Here is a 25,951-nt window from a genome sequence, read left to right as displayed (position 1 = left end):
GGTATGAAGATCAAAAATTACTTACATCAAGGATGACGGGGGGGGGGGGGGGGATGCCAAATTAGATAAATGAATCGTTTACTTTAAAGGACTGTATAGCGGATAATTGTGCCTATTACTGAAACATGTTAATGTGTGTTTATAAAAAAAAATCACACACACACACACACACACACACACACACACACACACACACACACACACACACACACACACACACACACACCAAGGTTGATGTGGACTTACAAATATAATCACTCAATACTGACACCGCTGAACAACAGACGTCAATGCCGAACAAATGAAACAGGAAGTGACATCACCAATGCAAAAAAACATTTTTAGTAAAACCAAGATGGTGGCCAACAAGGTGAAGTGAGCCGAGGAACCCGACGAGTATTCCATCAAGGTTTCCTGAAGCCAAATTCCTGAATTCCTGGGAGACTGTGAATTGGGAACCGTTCTTGGGCATTTGTCACAGGTAAACGATCACTGAACATGTTGAACAGATAACTTTGGAGAAATGCCAGATAACAACGGGTATTGATGCAGAGTAAATGAATGTTTGTGTCGAACCAATCATTCATTCTCAATTGAAAATAAATAAGCTGGGTACCACATGTGACGTCACGCTCGATCAAAAGGCAACTCATGCGGCCATTGTGTGAGAGGTGGTGCATCATAGTTTTTTTTTCCGTTTCACGTCATTTTGACCACACCAAACGGCACGTCTCCCCAAGTGTAATGCTGGAAACTACTGAGGCTAGTCGTGCACTTGTCATGCGTCCTCAAAGCTCTGCCCCTTCTGCGACGACGAGGAGAGGGCCATTTTGTTTGTTCGGCAAGCGAGTCATCTTTGCGGGCTGATGTTGCGTTTCTAGATTTTGTTGTACTCCCATGTGAGTGTTCCTTGTATAAATACCATAAACACATCATGTAGAAACAATGCATTCAACTGTTACGATGGTAATTTATTGATTTAGCATGGTGATGACCGATAAGCGTTTCTGTCCGACGGTGAACGCGGACCCACTATGTAACATGTGCAGTGTTGCAGCATACGCTTTTTCGAGTCAGGTTGTCGAAAATAAACATTTAAATTATTTTAACAGATTATCCTGACATGTGGCATGGGTTATTACCTCTCTCTGCCTCTAAAGGTGGACGGAGGTTATGTTTTCACCCCTGTTCGTCTGTCTGTGAGCGAGATATCTCAAAACGTTATGGACGGATTCAGATGAAACTTGGTGGACAGGTTTGGTGTTGGCCAAGGACGAATTGATTCGATTTTGGTGGAGGTCCGGATCCAGATCAGGCCGATCAGTGAGATACAAAACATAAACTGTTCACCCTGGTGGAGGTATTTGCTCTACAGAGTGCTGTTCTAGTTAGCCTGTCCGCCACGCAGTGGAAGATGGGCTTTTGCAATCACTTGTGTGTGTCTGCATGTGTCTGTCTGTGCATCTGCCCAGTCTGTAACTTTTTTTTTTTACCATTTGAGCTTTTGTCATCAAATTTTCAACAAACCTTTATTATGAGGATACGGAGAAGGCAAATTAAGAATTTGGTCAAAAGGTCAAAAGTTCAAAGGGACTGTTTAGCACATGGAAGAAGTCTGAATTCAAAGCGGACTGGCTTTGTATTTTCAGATGCTTTCTCGTTTTCCTTGGTTTCAGAATGGTGTCTGATATGATTGGAATATTGTGTTGTACTAATCCTCATGCATAAACTTAATAAATGATTGTTGTCGATACTGAAACATATTTTTAAAAATCTTAAAAAATAACATATTGTTACGGCTGTGGAAATTCGCAATACACCATAAAGGGTCCTTAGATGAGCTATGCCGGTAAGTGAGTGTTCAGATAGGTCCCCATCGTTGTTTAAAGGGTTTTCTTCGTGTTCACCGGGCTGCGACTCTTTGAGATAGCCGATATTCTTTTTATATTGTTATTTTGAACAAACCTCCACGCAAGCAACAAGCCGCGTTGAAAACCGTCAAACGAAAAAGGAAACCAAAAAAAGTTCCGATGGGCGGGCGGATTTTTCCCGCCTGTTTCTCCGAGGAGTGTGACGGAGGCAGCGGGAGGGCAGCTCGCCGCCGATTGGTGGATGAACAGCGTGAGGCGGTCGGGGTGAGGGAACGCCCCTTTTCGGGAACCTTATCGAAGGGAGGTGGAGCCAGAAGCAGGGTGGGTCGAAGGACGGAGCCTCAGATTATAAAAGGGCGGACACGCACGAGGCTCGTTCTCTCTCTGGTCCATGAGCTCTCGCCCTGTGGTCCATCATCCGTTCTCTCTCTGGTCCATGAGCTCTCGCCCTGTGGTCCATCATCCGTTCTCTCTCTGGTCCATGAGCTCTCGCCCTGTGGTCCATCATCCGTTCTCTCTCTGGTCCATGAGCTCTCGCCCTGTGGTCCATCATCCGTTCTCTCTCTGGTCCATGAGCTCTCGCCCTGTGGTCCATCATCCGTTCTCTCTCTGGTCCATGAGCTCTCGCCCTGTGGTCCATCATCAGCTCTCTCTCTGGTCCATGAGCTCTCGCCCTGTGGTCCATCATCCGTTCTCTCTCTGGTCCTGAAGCCCCTTCTGCCCTTCAGTATTTTCTTGTTCGGTTGTGGGTCGTAAAAGCACCAGCAGCAACGCCGGAGAGAGCTCGCTGACCACGCCAGGGGCCCGAGGTCAGGCGCGGCTACGCAAGGCCGTGGGTAGTCGACGTCGTGACCTGCCCACCGTCGCGCCACGGGGGCGCGGGTAAGACCCTTCCGTCGGTCTCACGGGACCCGTTCGGTCCTCCAGGTCCCGTGCCATAAAGGTTTACGAACCCTGTCTTCCTCCCTGCCTATGGGGAGGGTTTTTCTTTGTTTTCATATGCATGCTGTGGCGCCGTGTCCTGCCAAGTAGAAACTGTGTAAGTGACTGTGCTTGTAAATGATAATCGTAGTCGGTGGTATTGCTTTTGCCTTCTATTTGTCGCTTGTATATTGCATGACTGTATACGTGTGGTTGTAAATAAATGTCCTTGTGTGCAACATATCCCGTTTGTCGCGTCCTTTCACCACATTGAAAGTGCCATCTTGCATCGTGGAATGAGTAGTGGGGTTTGAACACCCGGGTAAAGAAGAGAATCACATCCGTCAAGGTCGGCGATAACACCGCTCGGTCGACTACTCGTGCAGGTACTTAGGTAGGTTGAATTTGGTGAGCAACCCTATCCTGCGCGGGTGGGCAATTGGCACGATTGTGGTGAGGTTAACCCCCCACCCGTGACTGGCTCCTGGCGGTAGTTACAGGACGGTCACGACTAAATTGTCCGTCCGGTGGGCGACACGGTTGCGATTGGAGTTACGCAATCGCTCGCATGCCAGGTGGGCCAGAATTCGTAACAATATCTTGACCACGGATGCCACTGGATAAACTTGTACTGGAAGGCTAACTAATTGGGTCTAGTCATGTGGCTACGCTACATGGGGTGAGTTTTCTATGAATTGAGTATGTGCACACACTAGCCATGTGTGGTTCAAATCATGATTATTTGCCAAAAATACATTCTTTTGTAAGATTCGAGTTACTTACAGATAGAGCAGATTATGAATTCCCTGAGGCTAACTCAATATATTGTTACGAATTGTGGCCCGCCTGGCGTGCGATCGGCCGCGTACCTCTAATGGCAGCCGCGTCACCCACCGGACGGACATTTCAGTTGTGACCCTCCTGGAACTACCACCAGGAGCCAGTCACGGGTGGGGGTTTAACCTCACCACAACCCAGTCCGCATTCTACCCACGCAAAATAGGGTGAATCGCCGAATGTCGATATACCTAAATACCCGCGTGGGTAACCTACGAGGGGTTGCACCACGCCGCAGGTCGGCTTAGGACACAAACCGCTTAAGCGGTTCGTTCCGTACTAAAGGGATAACCGAGCGATGTTATCGACGACCTCGACGGTTCAGATTCTTCTTTACTGGGTGTTTGAACCCCTCTACTAATTTATTCCGCGATTCAAGATGGCACTTTCAAAAAGGAAAAAGATGACGAACGGGATACATTTCACACAAGGACATTTATTTAAAGCACATATTGCACACACAACACAAGCAAGGCAAATAAAAAGCAATACAACCGACTACAATGAGAATGTACATGCACTTAACAGTTGTTACTTAACAGGACACGGCGCCACAGCATGCACACAAAAACAACAGGAAAACCCTCCCCATGGGCAGGGAGGTAGACGGGGTTCGTAAACCTTTATGGTCGTGGGCTGTGGATGACCGAAAAGGCCCGCGAGACCGTGCTGGTTACCTGTCCCCTCAAGGTGTGACGGTGGGCAGGTCGCGACGCCTTGTTCCCACGGCAGCTAGCGTAGCCGTGCCTGCTCTCGGGCCTTTGCGATGATGTGGTCGGTGAGTTCTCTCCGGCGTCCCTCACCAGACGCGCAGATTCGCACCACACAGCCGGCAGGGGTGCGCCTCCCGTCTGCGTCTCTGAGGCGTCGCCCGGACTCGCCACCGGCCCGCGCCTTCACCGACAGGTCGCCCAATGCCAAGACGAGAGAGACCGACCTCGACCACCAAGAGAGAGCTCGACCCCGACCACCATGAGAGAGCTCGAAGATGAAGCAAGAGGATGACATCCACCAAGAGAGCAAGTAGAATCCAACACGACCTCGACAGAGAGAGTGAGCCTCGCGCGCGGTCCGCCTTGTATAGCGGGGGCTCTGTCCTTCGCTCCTCCCTGTTTTTGGCTCCACCTTCCTTCGAGAAGGTTCCCGAAAAGGGGCGTTCCTCATTCCCGACAGCATCACCCCGCGCGTCCACCAATCGGGGGCGAGCCGCCCCACCCCGCCTCCGTCACACTCCTCGGAGAAACAGGCGGGAAAAATCCGCGCGCCCATCGGAACTCTTCTGGTTTCCTTTTGCGTTTGACGGTTTTCAACGCGGCTTGTTGTTTGCGTGGAGGTTTGTTCAAAATAACAATAGAAAAAGAAAAACGGCTATCTCAAAGAGTCGCAGCCCGGCAAACACGAAGAAATCCCTTTAAACAACGGTGGGGACCTATCTGAACACTCACTTACCGGCATAGCTAATCTAAGGAACCTTCATGGTGTATTGCGAATTTCCACAGCCGTAACAATATGTAGTGGACCAATGTGGCACGACTTAATATGAAGATGGTTTACTCTTCCCACGGTCTGTGACCTGGTAATATTGCGCTCAAGTGATGTTTACCTGTGATTGTATATTGACAAGGTTGTAATTTTTGAGTCATTGTGTATTGAGTCATTGTTGTCTCATTGGCTTCGCAGGATTTATTCATCTTTGGTTCCTTTTCGGTGCCAATAAACCAAACAGAGAGAACCCCAAGCTCAACTGCAAGACTCCTTGTTGTTTCTTACCAACATATGGAGTGCTGGGGAGGGGAGGGGGAAGGGGTGAAGAGGGACGGGGAAGGTTTAACCATTACAATTGAATCAGAGTTCCCTGAAAGCTCGGAGAGAGAGTGCCATGATTTGTTGAAGAAGATCGTCATATTTGGTGAGACTTTGGTCCATTATCTTATCCCAGATTCAAAACGAGTTGCCATGTAGTGCAGACTGTCTTAGTTTCCAGCACAGCCACTAGCAATAATGCTCATGCATGGCAATGGTGTTTTGGTACTTGAACGGTTTACTTCACATGGAAATTCTTGAACATGGGAAAACCATCAATGCCCAGACTTGTTTAAAGCAATGAAGTGAGACAAGTAATACTCAGACGACCAGACGCCGCGTCTCAGGGTGTGACTTTACTGCACAATAATGCTCTCTCTCTCTCTCTCTCTCTCACGGAGCAAGTGTGGACAAAGAGCACTCTGGCAGAGATGGGTTGAGAAGTTCCAAATCATCCTCCAGGCAGTCCAAAATGATCATCTTGTGATTTTATTCCCTTTAGACCACTTAAAGAACATCTGGGTGGTATAAAGTCTACGACTGATGAGCAATCAAAGCACACATCCTGAAACGGCTGACTCATAAAAGATGCCTACGTCGATGGCACAAAGACGCTACCCACTTTGACGGGACGAATGTGTACTTGTCGCAGGGGAACACCTTGAAAAATAGGTAAGTCTTATTTACTTCCCTGTAGATCTTGCTTTGCTAGGACGAGTCCACACCAACACTGAACTGCCCTCATGTGTACAGTATACGGACACATAGTAAAGTTAATGCAAATTCAACACAGATATAATAACCCAAAAAGCAATTCCCTGTCTCTACCTCTTCCTGTATTACCGCGTCTATCCACCAATTGCTACATTCCCCACACCTGTACAAATGACCGCTGGGAGAGCTGGTATATGACTTGACACTGCTGTTATTACAGGCTCGATGCTCGAGCAGACGGTGACACAGAGGGTGTGCCCCGATCGAGAATTCTCAGAATTAAACGGAATTTTTTTTTCCTGTTCCAAAAGAACTGGCACTTTTACTCAACCTATCCCACCAACAACGTCGATGGATCCTAGCTTGTCGATGGAAACTCCAGCACTCGTCAATACAACAGATTCAGTGCTCCAAAATGTCATTATCCCCACTGTTACATATCTAGTGCTCAAAATGTCTGAAGCGCTCCTCCAAATGGATCCAGAACTCCAAAATGGCTCCACCTCATACCGCCTTTCTCACCACCCACCCCCACCTCCCACATGCAAACACAGCGGAGATGGATACTTTAAGATCTGGTAGGTCTCCGCTCCATCTCTGGAAACCCACCTACGTGTTGAGATAGCAACAAACAGCAGCAACTTCACGCGCACACACACACACACACACACACACACACACACACACACACACACACACACACACACACACACACACACACACACACACACACACACACACACACACACACACACACACACACACCTCCAGCACTCCAAAATGTCTCCAGGCCCCCCCCCCTTTTTTGTTCAGACCAGGCACTCAAAAATGCTGCTGATACATACAGATCCAACGCCTTATTTTCCACGTACTCGGTCTAAATATCTTACCGGTGCTTGCAAATGTCTTTTATGAGTGGGATATTGTTCAGGAGATTCCAGTTACATGGCAGTCCACTTTCTTCCGTTACAAAGGTACACAAAAGTCACATCACAAAGTTTCCGTCACATCGCAGTTCACAAAGGTGTGGAAATTTCCAGAACATTCCCCCTGAAATAAAGGCAAAGTCAAAACAGCATGGAGCGGAGGACGAAAACCGACACTCGACATTTCCTCCGCAAGTCCAGCTCTCAGCGCATCGCACAACGCCGCCTTCTCCCAATGAACAGACTGCTGGAGCTGGGAAAGGAAGAAAAAATAAATAAATAAAAGGAAAATGGTGAATAAATGTTTAAACAACTCAGGCGCTTGATGGGGGAGAGGGGGGGGGGACAGAGTGCAACTGCATTTATGAGTTAGAGTCTCCTGCCAGTCAGCAGCGGCTGCAAGGGCAGGGATTAACATCACAGTTATAAACGACTTATCCACTACACGGAGCTCAGCTCGGCCAAGCTTATGCAGTCCTGAAGGCATATTATATTCAGAGGGTCATTATGGAACCCGAAAAACAACGGAGATAAAAATGGAAGAAAGGTGGTTACGGCACATCAAGTATGCATGGAACAGTGGGACAATGAGTCAGGGCACTGCGGTTTTTGTTTTCCACCGAGCACCCAAAATGAGCACACCGAGGCCTCCTCCACTCGGCCCTCCTTCAAAGCCTCGCTCTCGATAAAGTTGAGACACCCGAGCGACGAGAAAACTAGAAAAAGGAAATGCGGTTGTTGAAGAAAAAAAAAAAAAGAAAAAAAAACATTAGTTTCTTGTTGGGCTTTAAAATTCCGTTCCTTCATGGTGCAAATTAGCATGTGGGGAGGGAGTCTGGGTGATGGAATGGAGGGAGGGAAGTGAGGGTGAATGATGAGCCTGTGGTGTTCTGGCCTGCGGTTGCCATGGTGATTCAGATTGCGAATGCACTTGGGAAATACAAACTAAGATGCAGTGGAGACACAACCATTGCACCGACTATGACCCAATGTACCGAGCGGTGTAGCCAGTCAAATATAGGACATCGTGTTGCGGAAGACGTGCAAAGTGGCGGTGCTGGAAATAATAAAATAAATAATGAACGGCAGTTTGGTGAATAAACACGACAGCAAAATAGTGGAGCGAGACGTTGCAGGTTCAAGTTCAGCCGAAGGTAGCGGTATTGCAGTTTCGGATTATACGCTCCGATAAACGGAGCGTTTCTGGAGAACCTGCGACTGAGGGTCTCCAGAGAGTCACGTCATTATAATCAAATTCGAAACAACAATTCAATAGTAGGCTGAGATAACAGCGATAACATGAGATCATAATTACAATGAAAGAAAAAACCTCCTTGTTGGAAAAAAAAAAAAAAGATGCCAAACATGTTAAGAGCTCATTAGAAGAGGGATGAAATGGATCAAACTAACAAGGAAAAAAATGGGGAAAGTGGGGAGGGTGAAGGAGATGAGGAGGGTCAGCAGCATAAGGTAGTCATGAGGTTTGGAGTGGAGTGGAAAAAAAGACACACAACATAATTCTCCATCTTATTAACACAATGAGTTATTATCCTTTTCTTATCAAGTCGGTGTTTCGTGATAACCCGCAGCCCATTGTGTCATATGTTTGACAACTTCATTCTACACCCCCCTCGTGTTTGTATTATTGTAAATCAACCCTCTGCCCCCTACGGATTTATATAATAAACTAAAACAAGAAAAAGAGCAATCGGAGAGAACAGACCCTTGCCAGGACTTGTTTTGTGGGGTGTTTGGTACTGGTGTGTTACAAAATTAATAACAGACATAATTAGAACTGCCACTTTATAACTGCTGGCAGTGAGACTGATGTACCCGCATTGATCGGACACATGAACCCATGACGATTATTATTATTATTAATCAATTGAATTCCGAATGGGATTTTTATACATTCAGTTTCAGATCAAATGGAAGACCAAATGGGAACAGTCCTGCATTGCATTAATTAGAAGGAACCTGAACAAGCAAAAAGCAAAGATGACGTGATCAGGAGGAACCTGGACAGGATTCATATTTCAGCTGCTACTCCTCGACCCTCAAACCCATCCAGGAACAGCCAATTGAGCCTTATTCAATATATATATATATATATATATATATATATATATATATATATATATATATAAATAAATAAATATATATATATATATATATATATATATATATATATATATATATATATATATATATATATATATATATATATATATATATACTAGCGATACCCGTGCACATGCACAGGATAGCAGTACAACATAGCTGGTAGCAGACGACAGACCGTACACGGGGAATGACAAAAATACGCATTGTGCAAAATGCAAGTGGTACTATGGAACGCCGAGACTTCCCAAACATTGTCGGCACGTCCGCTAAGTGCCACAGCAATTTCATAGGGATAGTGTGACGGCGAGCCGAATTTTTAGTGTGCAAGCTTGGTATTATAATAGATATATATATATATATATATATATAAAACAATAAAAAAGAAGAAATAAATTCATAAAGAACCAACATCAAAATAATAAAATAATTCAGGCTGCCAGACCATGCGTCCGATCAAGTTGAAATTTAAAATATGTATTCCACATCACGACTAGATCATAATTTTGAAGTTTCATATCGAGAGATTGAAGCGGTTCCAGAGAAAACATTATTTAATATTTTCTTCAATCCAATATGGCTGCCAAACCATGTGACCTATCAATTATTCCTGAAGCAACTTGTATACCCAAGGATTAGGGAACATGTGTGTGAAGTTTCCCCTTGATCTATCCAGCTGTTCTGGAGAAGATTTTTATTTATAGGTTTTAGGGTAAATCAAATATGGCTGCCAAATCATGTGACCTATGATATCATATGTAAACCTTTTGTTCCTCGTGGATTGGCGGTCATACGTGTAATGTTTCGCCACGATCTATTCAGCCACTTCAGAGAAGATTTTTGAAGGTAAAAAAAAAAGAAAAAAAAATGGCTGCTGAATCACATGACCAATGACATCATGATTTTTTTTTTTCTGTGGACCATTTTATTCCAAGATGACTCCAAAATTTTCATACTGATCAGATGTAGCGTTCTACACATGCAATTATGACATCGTAACGAAGGCACTTATGATATCATAAAAAAATCACATTCCACATGACAAGTACTTGCTATGTACCAGTTTCAATGTTTTCCTTGGTGCGGTTTTAAAGATACAGAGGTCAAAAGTTTTTACATTTTTCCAACATGGCATCCACAGTACGTGATCTATGACATCATAATTATCATTAAAACATTCTACATGAGTGGTCACACCTATGGTGAAAATCTCGTGTCAATCTGACAAGCAGGTGCGGAGAAAAACACAAAAGTTCTGTGCGGACAAACAAACAAACAAACAAACAGACAGACAAACAGACAGACAGACAAGCCGGTAGGCGGCGAGGGATTCGCGAGGATCGAAGCGCTGGATACAATGCTTTTCATTCTGACCGATCCACCGATGAAGATTCATTGCCAAGACATATTGGTTCACATACAATTGTTCCTCTGCCTGGCAAGATTTTTCCTATTGCGTATTTTGCCAACTGGCACTCCTCATAAAAAAATGACGGTAAATAGACACACTATTTTTGAAGGACTACCATTCGAAAAATAATCGGTTTGCTGGTTTGTGCTGTGGAGCCTCGCGTTGCAGAAACACACACACACACACACACACACACACACACACACACACACACACACACACACACACACACACACACACACACACACACACACACACACACACACACACACACACAACCCGATAAACTTCTCTCAATGCTCTTGTTTGACCACACCTCCTGAGCTACACAATATTTTTCATAAGCCATGCCCACTTTAAATAATAAATACTTGGAGGTGGTGTGGGTCGTGGAATCGTTTTCGGAAAATAAATAAATAATTGGAAGCGGTGTGTGGGTCGTGGAATCGTTTTCGGTAAATAAATAAATATTTGGAGGTGGTGTGTGGGTCGTGGAATCGTTTTCAGGAAATAAATAAATAATTGGAGGTGGTGTGTGGGTCATGGAATCGTTTTACGTAAATAAATAAATAAATGAAGGTGGTGTGTGGGTCGTGGAATTGTTTTCGGAAAATAAATAAATAATTGGAGGTGGTGTGTGGATCGTGGAATCGTTTTTGGTAAATAAATAATTGGAGGTGGTGTGTGGGTGAGGAATCGTTTTCGGTAAATAAATAAATAGTTAAAGGTGGTGTGTGGGTCGTGGAATCGTTTTCGGTAAATAAATAAATAATTGGAGGTGGTGTGTGGGTCGTGGAATCGGTTTCGGTAAGTAAATAAATAAATAATTGAAGATGGTGTTTGGGTGGAGAATCGTTTTCGGTAAATAAATAAATAATTGGAGGTGGTGTGTGGGTGGGGAATCGTTTTCAGTAAATAAATAAATAATTGAAGGTGGTGTGTGGATCGTGGAATCGTTTTCAGCAAATAAATAAATAAATGGAGGTGGTGTGTGGGTTGTGGAATCGTTTTCCGTAAATAAATAATTGGAGGTGGTGTGTGGGCCGTGGAATAGTTTTCAGCAAAAAAATATATAATTGGAGGTGGTGTGTGGATCGTGGAATAGTTTTCAGTCAATAAATAAATAATTGAAGGTGGTGTGTGGGTCATGGAATCGTTTTCGGCAAACAAATAAATAATTGAAGGTGGTGTGTGGGTCATGGAATCGTTTTCGGCAAACAAATAAATAATTGAAGGTGGTGTGTGGGTGGGGAATCGTTTTCAGTAAATAAATAAATAATTGGAGGTGGAGTGTGGGTCGTGGAATCGTTTTAAGTAAATAAATAAATAATTGGAGGTGGAGTGTGAGTCGTGGAATCGTTTTCAGTAAATAAATAAACAAGCAGTCATGGACTAGTACTTACGAAATCGTCAACTTGACCTCTGACGTTGTCTAATAAAAGCTGTCTCTTGAGAAGGTAGGGACGCAAACCAGAAGTTTCTATGATGATTCTGTATCAAACCATCAAAAATCGTAACGTCGACCGAAGCAAAAATCTCCATTTCTCCACGCAATTATACCTTAACGTAACTCAACCACGCGTCTGCTCGAGCGCACTGCATCATGTGACGACCCGTGACGTGTCGAGTGAAATATTTTTTGTACAATCTTAAAACGTCTCCAAAACATCCGATTTTTACCAGAATTTCTACAACCGAGTTTTAAGCGTCCTAAGCGATCGCAAAAACCGAAGACAAAATTAAAATCGAAGTTAAAACGAACTCGTAACGTCGAGCGAAGCAAAAATACTCCATTTCTCCACGTGAATTTACGGAATTATGTTTGACCTCACTGTGACCTTGATCTTTGACCAAAATCTAAATCAGCACGAGCCATCAGCCTCCTGAATCATGTGGTGTAATTTGACATTGGTAGTTTCTACCGTTCGAGTTATCATGCCTACAAAACAAACAAACAAACAAACAAACAAACAAACAAATAAACCAATGTCACCCGCAGGGTGACCCGTATCTTGCCAAAAGTTGACCACGTGTGACTTCTTTAAGGTCAGACTGAGGTGAACACAGCTGCTATCCACCAGGAGCGACTCCTTGAGGAATATCTGCCTACGAGAGATTCCGATGAGAATCGTTCTACAGAGTAACCATGAAAAATATGCTTTTGCCTCATAACGTCACGAAATGACGTCATAATGTCTCAAGCTTGACATATCTAGAAAGCACTCATCGAGGTGTTCAATTTGAGGTACTACACGATATGGTTCCCAAAACTTGAAAATTTGACCTTGGGGTCAAATATGCTTGACCTGAGGCGCTAACCATGAAGGTCAAGGCCAATCGCTACCAAAAATTAATCAGCTGAGCGCCAGACCATGAACTATATTACCATGAAGTTTGAAGACGATCCGATCAAAATTAATCAAAAAATAAGGGTTTCGTCGACTCCCCTGATTTGCGACAAAGTGACCTTGACCTTTGACCTTGACCTTAAAAATTTTGTGCACTGAAAGGGACCTCTATAGGCCTCTGATATGCGAAGTTACAAAAATTTCCAATGATAACTGCGCTCTGCAGAATTTTTTATACGTGATTACAGACAAACAAACAAAAAAAAAAACATACAAGCTGACTAACATATCTTGCAAAAACTTCGTTTTGGCAAGATAACAAACAGAAACGGAAGGCATCAATATACTTACGAAATCTTTAGATTTCATAAGTAATAATTGGAGGTGGTGTGTGGGTCTTGGAATCGTTTTCAGTAAATAAACAAGTGAAATCCTTCAACACAGCGCGTGTGGTGAATCAAATGAGTACACTCGTGTTAAAATATGCAATTTATGCTTTTTCAGTTGATAACGATTAAAAAGCGTACTTAATATTTGAAATGTAAAAATCTTGTTATTATTGTGATAAGCACCTTTACATTTATATATAACAGTCGGAATGAAATCGTTCGATACAGCGTGGCAGAAGGCCGCAAAAGAATGATTGTAAGTAAATTTCAACTACTAATGCATGATGAAACACTTGTTTATGGCTAATATTAAAGAGAATGATGGCATAAGAAGAACTTAGCTTTCTGCGTTCGGCGCGAAATGCCATGGTGGACGGAAATGACGTCTATCGTTCGTTCGTTCGTACATGAGGGGAGCCTTTCTTCGTTTTTTTCCGTCAAGCAATAAATTAAATGGTTTTCACATATATAACACATTAGTTTCACAAATTTCCATTGAAATACTCGGGTATTTCCGTCAATTGTCGCCATTTCCATTGAGGTTACGCACTGCATCTACCGGACGGCCGTCATTGGCTGTCTTGAGGCACGTGGGGAGGGGGGACGGGGGGACGGGGGGACACCGGACCCACCGGAGACGTGGTAGACGATGCCGGGGACATTTCAAACTCGGTGCAATTGTATACAGCGCACGCACTGTAAAAAATAATTTGAGGTGGTGTGTGGGTCGTGGAATCTTTTTCAGTAAATAAATAAAACAATTGAAGGTGGTGTTGGAATCGTTTTCAGTAAATAAATAAATAAATAATTGAAGGTGGTGTGTGGGTCGTGGAATCGTTTTTGGTAAACAAATAAATAATTGAAGGTGGTGTGTGGGTCGTGGAATCGTTTTGGGGAAATAAATAAATAATTGAAGGTGGTGTGTGGGTGGGGAATCGTTTTCGGGAAATAAATAAATAATTGAACGTGGTGTGTGGGTGGGGAATCGTTTTCGGTAAACAAATAAATAATTGAACGTGGCGTGTGGGTCGTGGAATTGTTTTCGGTAAATAAATAAATAATTGAACGTGGCGTGTGGGTCGTGGAATCGTTTTCAGTAAATAAATAAATAATTGAAGGTGGTGTGTGGGTCGTGGAATAGTTTTCAGTAAATAAATACATAATTGAAGGTGGTGTGTGGGTCGTGGAATAGTTTTCAGTAAATAAATACATAATTGAAGGTGGTGTGTGGGTCGTGGAATAGTTTTCAGTAAATAAATAAATAATTGGGGGTGGTGTGTGGGTCGTGGAATAGTTTTCAGTAAATAAATAAATAATTGGAGGTGGTGTATGGGTCGTGGAATCGTTTTCGGTAAATAAATAATTGGAGGTGGTGTGTGGGTCGTGGAATAGTTTTCAGTAAATACAAAAATAATTGGAGGTGGTGTGTGGGTCGTGGAATAGTTTTCAGTAAATACAAAAATAATTGGAGGTGTTGTGTGGGTCGTGGAATAGTTTTCAGTTAATAAGTAAATAATTGAAGGTGGTGTGTGGGTCGTGGAATCGTTTTCGGCAAATAAAGAAATAATTGGAGGTGGTGTGTGGGTCGTGGAATCGTTTTCAGTAAATAAATAATTGGAGGTGGTGTGTGGGTCGTGGAAGAGTTTTCAGTAAATAAATAAATAATTGAAGGTGGTGTGTGGGTCGTGGAATCGTTTTCGGCAAATAAATAAATAATTGAAGGTGGTGTGTGGGTCGTGGAATCGTTTTCGGTAAATAAATAAATAATTGGAGGTGATGTGTGTGTCGTGGAATCGTTTTCAGTGAATAAATAAATAATTGAAGGTGGTGTGTGAGTCGTGGAATAGTTTTCAGTAAATAAATAAATAATTGAAGGTGGTGTGTGGGTCGTGGAATAGTTTTCAGTAAATAAATAAATAATTGAAGGTGGTGTGTGGGTCGTGGAATAGTTTTCAGTAAATAAATAACTAATTGAAGGTGGTGTGTGGATCGTGGAATCGTTTTCGGTAAATAAATAAACATATTATATTATTAGAAATCCACAAAGACAGAAATGCCGGTGATTCCATTTATTTTGGATCCTTTTCACTTTGGTCAATAACGTTTGGATCGAGGAGAGATCGAAGGTGGAACGACGGTGTAGTTCCTTACAAACACTGTATACACACCTTAAACGACGGTAAATAGACACCCGATATTTGAAGGACTACCATTTGAAAAATAAAACCTCAATCAAAAATCGGCTCGGGTTAAATTTTCTCAATATCTCGAAGTGTTCAATTCCGAAGTCTCGTTTCTCCACATTCAAAACTGAAGGACAAGTATTGAAAATACTGTACGCGGTTTTTCGGCCGCTGCACAGCAATGGGTGGTTGCTTGGCAACGAAATTCAAACACGCACATTCCCAGTATATATTCCACCTGTTGGCAAAGTTTCATCGAAATCGGTTCGCTGGTTCGTGCTGTGGAGCCTCGCGTTGCAGGCACACACACACACACACACACACACACACACACACACACACACACACACACACACACACACACACACACAGCCGGAAAACCCGACAACAAGGGATATATATATATATATATATATATATATATATATATATATATATATATATATATATATATATATACATATATTGTTGCGAATTAGCGCCCGCCGGCATGCGAGCGGCCACGTAACTCGAATCGCGGCACGTCGCCCACCGGACGGACAATTCCGTCGTGACCCTCTCGGACTAACGCCGGGAACTAGTCATGGGTGGGCCTTTCGGCCTCACCACGATCGTGCCAATCGGCCCCCCGCGTGGGATAGGGTTGTTCGCCAAATTCGACCTACCTAAGTACCCATACGGAGGGTAGACCGGGCGATCGCACCTCGCCGCAGGTCGATCCCGGTCACGGGCCACTTAAGCGACCCGTTCCGTACTATCGGGATAACCAAGCGGTGTTATATCGTCGACCTTGACGGTTCCGATTAATTATCGGGTGTATTTAGCCCACTACCAACCCTTTACGTGAAGTAAGATGGAGATTCAATTAAAGAAAAGACGAAGCGAAATGGGAAAAACAGTTCAACATGAGGCACATTTATTCCGCGGCAAACGGAAAGCACACATATACAATTACAACAATTATGCACCAAAAGCAAATGTAAAAGAAACACAACAATTATGCACCAAAAGCAATTGCAACAAAAGAAACACAATGCAGATCTACTACCGACTACGCGAGCACACGGCAACACTTACACAGTTTTACTTTACAGATGGTGCCGACAACACATATACTCAGAAGCAAAAGAAAAGGGCCACCCTCAACGACAAGGGGGCAGACGGGCCTGTGGGCCGAGACCGCGTGGAGCCTACCCGTCTTGTGATGAGCCGCAAAATGTCGCGGCGGTGCCCCGACTCCGCGCTCCTCCGCAGGTTTCGTTGGCACTGCTTGGAATGGGGTGGGAACGGGGCCCCCTTTTCGCACTATCTCAGCGCGGGGGGAAACAGGGGGGGTTGTTGATGCTCTGGGGAAAGAGGATAGCTGGCTTGCTTGGGTCCCGCGACGAGCGACTCCACTGCGACCTCGACCGCGTTCCCGGCTTCCCCTCTCTGCAGTTCCCCGACAGACTCCGAACCCCGACAGACCGACTCTCCTCCAGACCCGTCTTGACTGCTGCTGCCACACTTCGCCGCCGCCACACCTCTCCAACTCGCCCGAACCCGAAACAGAAACTGACTGAATTCGCCCCGCGCTCGGCGCTTTATAGTACGGCAGGAGAATCCATATGCAAATTTCCGGATCAGGATGGGCTCGGGGGCGGAGCCACGCTCGCCCATTGGACGGAGGAAAAGTGGGCGTGAACTTCCCCTGATCCTCGAATTTGCATATATCGATTCTACTCCGACGCGCCTGGAGGCGGGGCCAAATCGCCCCGCGCTTAATGATTGGAGGGATCGGAAGTGGGCGTGTATCATTCCTGATCAGACTTTTCCTCGGAAAGGCCGCTTTTTGCACCGGCGGCTTAGCGCGCGTCCCGCACGAGGCCAGGACAGCCTGACGCTCGGTGCCCACAAGCGGTGCGGGAATGGCGGTAGAAGGAGGAGAGGTGAAGGTGGTGGAGGGTTTATTGTGGCGGTGATGGCCATGGCGACGCTTGGAATGGCGGTGATGTGATGTTTACGGGAGCGAGCCGTGACGGTAAAGGTCGTGGCTGTTGGCGTTGTTGTTGTTGTTGTGAAGCGGCATTGCGGTTGGTGGTTGTTGCGTGATGGCGGATGAGACGTGGTTGGCTCAAAATAAAGATAGAACAGAAAAACGGCTATCTTAAAGGGTCGCAGCCCGAATGAATCACATTTATTCCCTCTAAACAACGGGTTTGGAGCTAACTACACATGTACTTACAGAGATATCTCACCTACGGGACCTGAATGGTGGTTTGCGAATTTCCTCAACCACAACAATATATAGCGAATCCAACAGACAGACATGCAGACCTCTCCTTCGGTGAGGATAATAACTGGTGCTATGACACAAAGGATCATAAAAAGATGAAAGAGGTTTGATAGAATATTTACTCAGTGGCTAAACATGGGCTGGCAGTCAGGTCTAGTGATGAGGGGTATACACACTCACCTCTGAGCTGTCTAGCCTGGGTACGAATCTCAGCCCAGCTATAAACTGTCATCCTAGTGTTTAGCATGCAGGACGATATAATCAATGTGTGCGCCGTACATCTGAAGGACATTACACTAGCCTGGGAGGACCTATCTGCCAGCACTGGTCATTGATATATGTTAAAGATCCCAAGGTGTCTCCCATTGATTTGGCAAGTTATCATCAGCCCCCTCAACAAATTACCCATTCCTGTCACCACAGGAAGGACATCATGCCTGGCAAACTGGTTCCTGAAAGATTTGGCCCAAAAAAAGTCTCCCGGATGACCCTAAAAGTAGGTGGGATCACTTGGGGCTGTTAAAGAAGTAGGTAGTAGTAGTCAAAGCAGTAACGGTTATTCAGTGGCTCGACAAGACTGGAAACTTTATGACAAATGCAAGCTATGACGTGCCTGGGCAAATGCTCCCCGAGAGAGACATTTCAATATCCAGGGTCAGATAATCCAAAGAAGTTTTGTTGGTAAAACCAAAAAAAAACAACACCTTTTCAATACCCAAAGACAAAAACCAGCATTCCACGACTCATCTACTCAACCTCGTCAAATTCCACAGCACACAGATATTCTTTATACGATTCCCAAAGGTTGTAAAAAGTTTCTAGCTTCTCTATTGCCGGCAGTGGAAAACAAAAAGTACTGAAACAGATGGGGATAAGAAAAGGCCAAGAGTGACTCGTTGAGCTAACACGGCATTGATTATGGCAATTCAGTGCTATCGGAAAAGCCAACCTTGGCTTTCTGCTCTGCAGCCTTTAAATGAAATCTAAAGCTGTGACCAACTGGCTCAACACACAATGAAAGCGAGACTCGGAAGGGGACTGAAACAGATCGAGTAACAAAATAATGGGACAAACTTTGAATTTCACATTAATTAGCAATGACTCGAGACTATGGGAGCGGTTTTAGAAAAATCGCAGGTGTTTGCAATGTGGGGGCAGTTGCTTTAATGAAGCGGGGACAATGTCACTCAAAATAATGATAAAAAAAAGAAAAAAAAGAAGATGTCTGTGATTAGACTTTTGTTGAGATTGGAGAACGATAGAACGTATGGAGAGCATGAGCAATTGAGGAAACAGTCAAGATTGTTAATAAAATGTGCCGATGATTCTGTGTCGGTGATCTTGTGTTGAAAAAAAATAAAAAATAATCATAAATTAGACAGAGAGAGACAGAGAGACACAGAGAGAGAGACAGAGAGACACAGAGAGAGACACAGAGAGAGACACAGAGAGAGACACAGAGAGAGACACAGAGAGAGACACAGAGAGAGACACAGAGAGAGACACAGAGAGAGACACAGAGAGAGACACAGAGAGAGACACAGAGAGAGACACAGAGAGAGACACAGAGAGAGACACAGAGAGAGACACAGAGAGACACAGACACAGAGAGAGACACAGACACAGAGAGAGACACAGACACAGACACAGACACAGACACAGAGAGAGACACAGACACAGAGAGAGACACAGACACAGACACAGAGAGAGACACAGAGAGAGACACAGACACAGAGAGAGACACAGACACAGAGAGAGACACAGACACAGAGAGAGACACAGACACAGAGAGAGACACAGACACAGAGAGAGACACAGACACAGAGAGAGACACAGACACAGAGAGAGACACAGACACAGAGAGAGACACAGACACAGAGAGAGACACAGAGAGAGACACAGACACAGACACAGACACAGACACAGACACAGACACAGACACAGACACAGACACAGACACAGAGAGAGAGAGAGAGAGAGAGAGAGAGAGAGAGAGAGAGAGAGAGAGAGAGAGAGAGAGAGAGAGAGAGAGAGAGAGAGAGAGAGAGAGAGAGAGAGAGAGAGAGAGAGAGAGAGAGAGAGAGAGAGAGAGAGAGAGAGAGAGAGAGAGAGAGAGAGAGAGAGAGAGAGAGAGAATTTCAAATGCCATTTAGTCGACCAAACGACCAGCCTCAAACTCACCAACGTCACCAAGAAGCATTTATTGAAAATCCCAAATATCAATGTGATGGAAATCTCAAGCCTAATGTCCCCACCATGGTTTACATGTTGGATAACTTGCTTACGGTTTTAATGTGCCAATTAGCGCACACTCCAACATGACAGGTTGAGCAGGTGGCATTAGGATAACCGTCATCCCATTCGACAAACCGGGGTCAGTGCAATGTAGAGCAGCCCTCATGTGCATCATATAAAAGTGGTAACATTAATGGTGGATTATGTACAAGCAGCCTGAAATGCTGATTTCCCATTCAGTGTGCCCATCAGATGGCTTGTCAGATGTTGATGAAATTCCAAGTCTAAATTTCATGTTCCCCACATTCCATTGGTTTTAGCCGAGAACCGATGAGTATGCAACAGCAAAGCCATCGAGCTCTCAAGATAAAAATTTCACAATATCTTTATCCTGGCACTCATTCAACGCGTCGTCACATGTAACCTGTGCATCGAACATGTTCTTTCAGCATCAACGCCCCGTGCTTGCGACTTCGCATATACAATTGGTAAACCATGTGGCATAGACTTTGCTTCGGGGACAGAGAAGCCATTGAAAAAAGAAGATGTTTGCAACGAGCAAGTTTGCGGTCATTTAATTAGAATGTGCCACGATCGGGCTTTGTGCTAGCTCGGAAAGTGAAAATTGGAGATGCCAGCATTTGCAAACGTGCACGGCCGTTTGAAACCGTAATCTAGCACACGATTAAGTACCATGATCAGCATCCGTAAAGAACAGCTCCCTTGTGGGTATTATTAGTTGTTGCCATCCATTAAGCACTCATCACCACATTCCGTTTTTTCTTGCCATGACACGTCCACAATTTCTGCTTGCTGGTTTGTGTTATGGTTGGTTGCGGAGATCACCGTTCTGTGGACGTCACGACATGGTAAACGTGTTGCAGGCAGACTACTGCAGAGTATCATTTTTATGGCGGAAATACATCTGATAAGTGATCAGAATCAAACTCACCACGGTGATGAGAGACACCACCACTACTTTGGCTTAAAACGATTCACCACCAGCAGCAACTGGAAGAATGTTAAACACAGGAAAATGAATTTTGAAAGAAGAGCTGGAAAGAGGGGGATGAGATGGAAAAAAAACCCAAGAAAAATGACAGAAGCAAAGGCAAAAAAAATATGTGGATACTTGTGAAAAGATGGGGGTGGACGCAAGGAGGGGTCAATAGGTCTCAAGCCAAACTGTTTCAGCTGCCTTGTGCAACAGCTGTACAAGAGGTCAGGAAGCTATCACATCACAGCCAAGCAGCTTAGAAAATAGCCGAGGAGACACAGAATCCACGGGTAGCCAAACACAAACGCTTAACCGAAGGGCCGTTTCAAAGAAGGTGTGAGTTCGGACACCCGCCGACGTTATAGTGGAAATGCGATTTCATTTCACTTTAAAGCTCAATGATCGGCACAAATTTCATTTACATGCATCGGCGACGTGGAGACTCACCCGGTGCGGGGTTCACCGTCGACATGTACGTACCTGCATAGGACAGTGGTGCATCTTTGTCAATAGCGATGAGTGGTGGATCCATGGTAACCATCTGCTCACCCTCCTTCACGACACCATGGTACACCTTTGCCAACCAGGGACGATGTCGATTTACTGGGGAGGAAGATTATAGGCTCATCAATATGGAGATAACAAATCGTGCATTGTACATAAAAGCTTTAATTTCGACAGTTTGAGCGTTCGCTTTTCCAAAATAGAACTCTACTTGGAAACGATGCTCGAATACCTATCGGACGATAGTGATGAGAATACATTAAACGTGCATTGTTTTTTTTTTTTCCTGCTATCTACGGTGAATAGGGCTTGCTGAGCAGGATGAGCATTCCATGAAAAGGAAGACGTGAGGATTCGATTGGGAATGGTGGTATATATCCTAGTGGTGAGGATCCTGGATTGGCATCCCAGAGGGTACATGTTCAAATCCAGCTGAAGGCAGCATTTTAAGGATTTGGATTCTCAGCTTTTGAGAAAATAGAGTCGGTTTCAGAAGAACGACCGCGTTGCTGTTGGTTGAAAACCCAATTGGCTGATTAACGATGATATAAGAAGGAGATAGTCTGCCACACCTGGTCTGGTCGACACATGCTTGTCCATACGTGTTGACTATTAACGCCCTCAGAGCAACTTAGGACGGGCATTAAAATGCTACCTCGATGAAAAATAAACGCCATCCAAATCTCCCAAATAAAACCATGCGATACATGCTGCATATACATTCGTCGTGCGTGTGTCTGTGTTGAACTTTTATGCCCTCCTAAACCACTCGATGGAATGACTTGAAAACTGGTGGTTCTACTCGTGGGTGCACACACGAAGGTTTAAGGTAATAACATTTTTTTTTCATCACCTCTGGGCTCAGGTTGGGGTGAGATGCAAATTTTCTACGGTAAATGTGTATTGTACAGCGCCGCTCTCAGTGGGTGTGGGTATTACAAGTCATAACTAGAGGGGGAGCAATCGGTAGAGTGCAAAACCTCCGCCGCCAATACTGCTGGGTCACTCAAGTGAACCTGATATCCTATTCATTATATTTGACGTCAACAGTGCTCACAGAGTTATAGTTTGCAACTTTCCCTTTTACTTTTAACTTTTACATTCTCAATTCATTCATCATAACTGGATTCCTTGAGACAGAAATTGATTTTACGTGGGTATATCCACCTGAAGTTCCAAAATCAGCCGCGATTATAATTTTGGCATGTTTTTTTTGTTGGAAATCACTTATAACATGGAGAAATGCAAAAAAAAAAAAAAAAAAAAATCGAAATTTTGTTGAAAAAAAAGTTGCAAATTTTTTTTTTCTCTTACTATTTTTTTCCCAGGGGGGGGGGGTTGGAAATCACTTAAAACATGTAGAAATGCAAAAACAAAAATTCAAATATATTTTTAAAAATGGCCGCCATAGTGGCCATATTGGACTTTGGACCAAGTCAAAAATTTAATGGCATGATCCTTGGACCATACCTAATACCCCCACCAAGTTACCTCGAAATCCGTCGAGGAGTTTTTCCGTAATACTGTTCACAAACAAACAAACAGAAAAGGGTGAAAACAGTAACCTCCGATCTTCAATTTGTTAGAAATCTTCGATCTTCGGTTGTCGAGAAACAGCGGTCACACACACACACACACACACACACACACACACACACACACACACACACACACACACACACACACACACACACACACACACACACACACACACACACACACACACACACACACACACACACACACACACACACAGCTGGAATTATAGATAGATAATTCAATTTTTTTTTTTTTTTTAACTCGTATCGAAATCTGGATCTTTATAAATACCAAATCAATTCATCCTTGTCACACATCTAACCTGTACACCAAGTTTAGTCCGAATCCATAAACTTTTTGAGATATCCTACTAAACAGACAAACAACCAAACAGACGGACAAACAAACAAGGGTGAAAACATAACCTCCATCCACCTTCGGTGGTGGAGGTGATAAAATGCCAATTATATCTATGAAAACCATAGACCCCATTGAACTGGGGGAATTATCAGACTATAAACTGGCTTGGTGGTTCGGGTGGCTGGCTTGGGATCTGAGGATCCTGAGTTCAAGCCCTGTTGGCTGCTGAATCAACACCAGGTGGGGTTGACTCAGCCTGTCATCTTTCTGAGGTTGGTGAAATGAGTCCAGTGTACCAGTATAGGGGCACAGCATCAGTGGAATGATTGCACCCCAACAAAATGATAGCTACCTGGCGGCCAAGCTGCCATACGCAAGATGAAGAAGATCATACTATAATATCATACTGCTTGTGCGCCTTGTTTAACTAATACGCACTCATCAACTGCTGGACGGGATGACATTAAAACTGGTGGTTGTACTCGGGGTAGGCACAGGAAAGTTTAACGTGGTTGAAAAAAAATTATTTATATATATATATATATATATCATACGCCTGGAATTGAGAACATTATGAGAACTGAACTGCTGGATGGAATGAGTGCAAAACCGATGGTATTTCAAGTCATGAAATACGCCATTGTCATCACACAAGTGGGGGGAATTACCTCGTCTGTAATGATGGGTTATTTGCTAGTTAAAAAGGATTATATGCTGTGCCAGCACAAGTGTGGATAATCCACTTTTACCCCTACTTGGCTTGGATGGCGGATCAACCATCCGTCCTGATGGTACAGATGGTTGCCACAGCAACAGCGATGATGGCAAAGGCTGAGCCAGTTTGTGATTAAATACAGAACTGCCTAAACCAGAAACAGTAAACTTGGTCCATGCACGTTGGCAGCCCCAGAATCCTTAGCGGGTTTATAAAAGATGGTTTTCACTCTAACCTCACACATCACATTTTTACATGGACATCTGTGACAAATAAATAAAAAAAACATTCCTTGAAACTTCCCTCTTTGAGGGTATTTTAGTTTTGGACACATTGTGCAGCTTCGTGTGAGAGCTAACACACAACGCACAGCAAGGGGGACGTGAGACAAGAATGGTGGGAGAAGGGAGGACAAAACAATGGGGAGCAGAGACATTAGGAGATCTGTGGAAGGGAGAGGGACGGGGCGGGGAACACAAGATGGACAACACAGGGACTTTCAGGAAGGAAAGCAGGAAATTTAAAGGAGGTGGGTTTGGGGTGGATTAATGAGAGTTGAAAATGATCAAGGTTTTGGATGGGGGACGATAAGAGGTGGTGGTGTTGTCTATGTTTGACCAAAATACCTGAAATGCTGAAAGGGTTGGCCTGCTTGGTGTCCCCTTGTTCATGTTAATGGTTACCAGGTTTAAATCCCACAAACTGCATAGAATTGTCCATCGTGTATCAACATCCTTGTGATTCCTGTAAAAGTATATAAATTAATTTTTTTAATCCAACACCTCCGAAAGCAATTTGTGCACAAGTCCGTTAGATAAGTGGTGGCTTGTTGGTGACGACTCCAGACTCGTATCTCAGAGGCTGTGGGGGTTCAAATCCAACTGAAGTCAGCGGTGTTAAGGCTTTGGATCGTACACTGGACAGAAAGTATGTGCCAGTTGTCTGGTTTCAGGAGAACTGCCATGCACCAACCACTATTGGATTGCTTCTGAACACCCAGCTGGCTGATTTACAACCTTCAGGATGGGACAATCCGCCTGCCCCACATGTTATTCTAGTCCCCTCATTTGACTCATTTCCCATTCCCTTGTTATAGGAGGTCATTCTGAATGACTATGGGTCAAAGCTTTCTCCTGTACTTATAAAATAACAAAAATAAGCATTGCTGTTAAAAAATAAACAACAAAAGTATGAAGGTGAAATGTTTTACTCAATAACTATGATGTCTTCGCAGAGGTTTCCTCTACCATTGAAGGGCACATTGTAATTTATTAACGCAACTTCAAACAAAACTTCCGATCAACTTTTCAGCTAATAGTACAAACAATGTAAAGCGTGGAGTTGGCATAATAATGGTTAAGGTGGCTGGCTTAAGATGTTAGGGTCTTGAGTTTGAGCCACTGTCGAGCCGTTGAAATAACACCAGATCGGTCGACTCAGCCTGTCATCTTTCCAAGGTCAGCAAAATGAGTACCCGCTTATATGGCAACAAGCCGGTAGGCGACATGGGTGGTCGCTACATAATTGCATACCAGTCATAGTTTTTGACGGATCGGGCTGAAATTTTTTTGACAAAGAGGTTGATTATAGTGCGCATAAAAGCCTGGAAGCCGATTTTTGAAAAAAAATATATTTTTTAGGATTTTTCAAAAATTTCAGTCCCGTTGCTTGGCAACGGTGGTGTCCATAGCAACGGTGCTCAAAAGCATACAACTAGATCCTGGTATGAACCTACCAGTGAAGTTTCATCAAAATCGGTTGACTCCTCTGGCCTCCAGAGCTGTCCATTACATACAAACAAA

At 44.1% G+C, this 25,951-nt stretch overlaps 1 protein-coding gene across 1 annotated transcript in view; it reads right to left on the bottom strand.

Annotated features, from left to right (window-relative positions):
- CLSTN1 (calsyntenin 1) overlaps nt 1-25,951 on the bottom strand; it is a 197,785-nt gene that overhangs the window by 121,722 nt on the left and 50,112 nt on the right. The window contains exon 2 of the mRNA XM_085899036.1: nt 21,512-21,634. Within this exon, the coding sequence (XP_085755162.1) occupies nt 21,512-21,634 (123 nt within the window). The remainder of the gene's footprint in view (nt 1-21,511; nt 21,635-25,951) is intronic.

The sequence above is a fragment of the Eptatretus burgeri genome, chromosome 10 (assembly GCF_056783735.1).
Source record: "Eptatretus burgeri isolate ZD-2024b chromosome 10, Ebu_testis_v1, whole genome shotgun sequence".
NCBI lineage: Eukaryota > Metazoa > Chordata > Myxini > Myxiniformes > Myxinidae > Eptatretus > Eptatretus burgeri.
The sequence above is the reverse complement of the archived record's forward strand: the minus strand, read 5'-3'. Positions and strand labels throughout refer to the sequence as shown.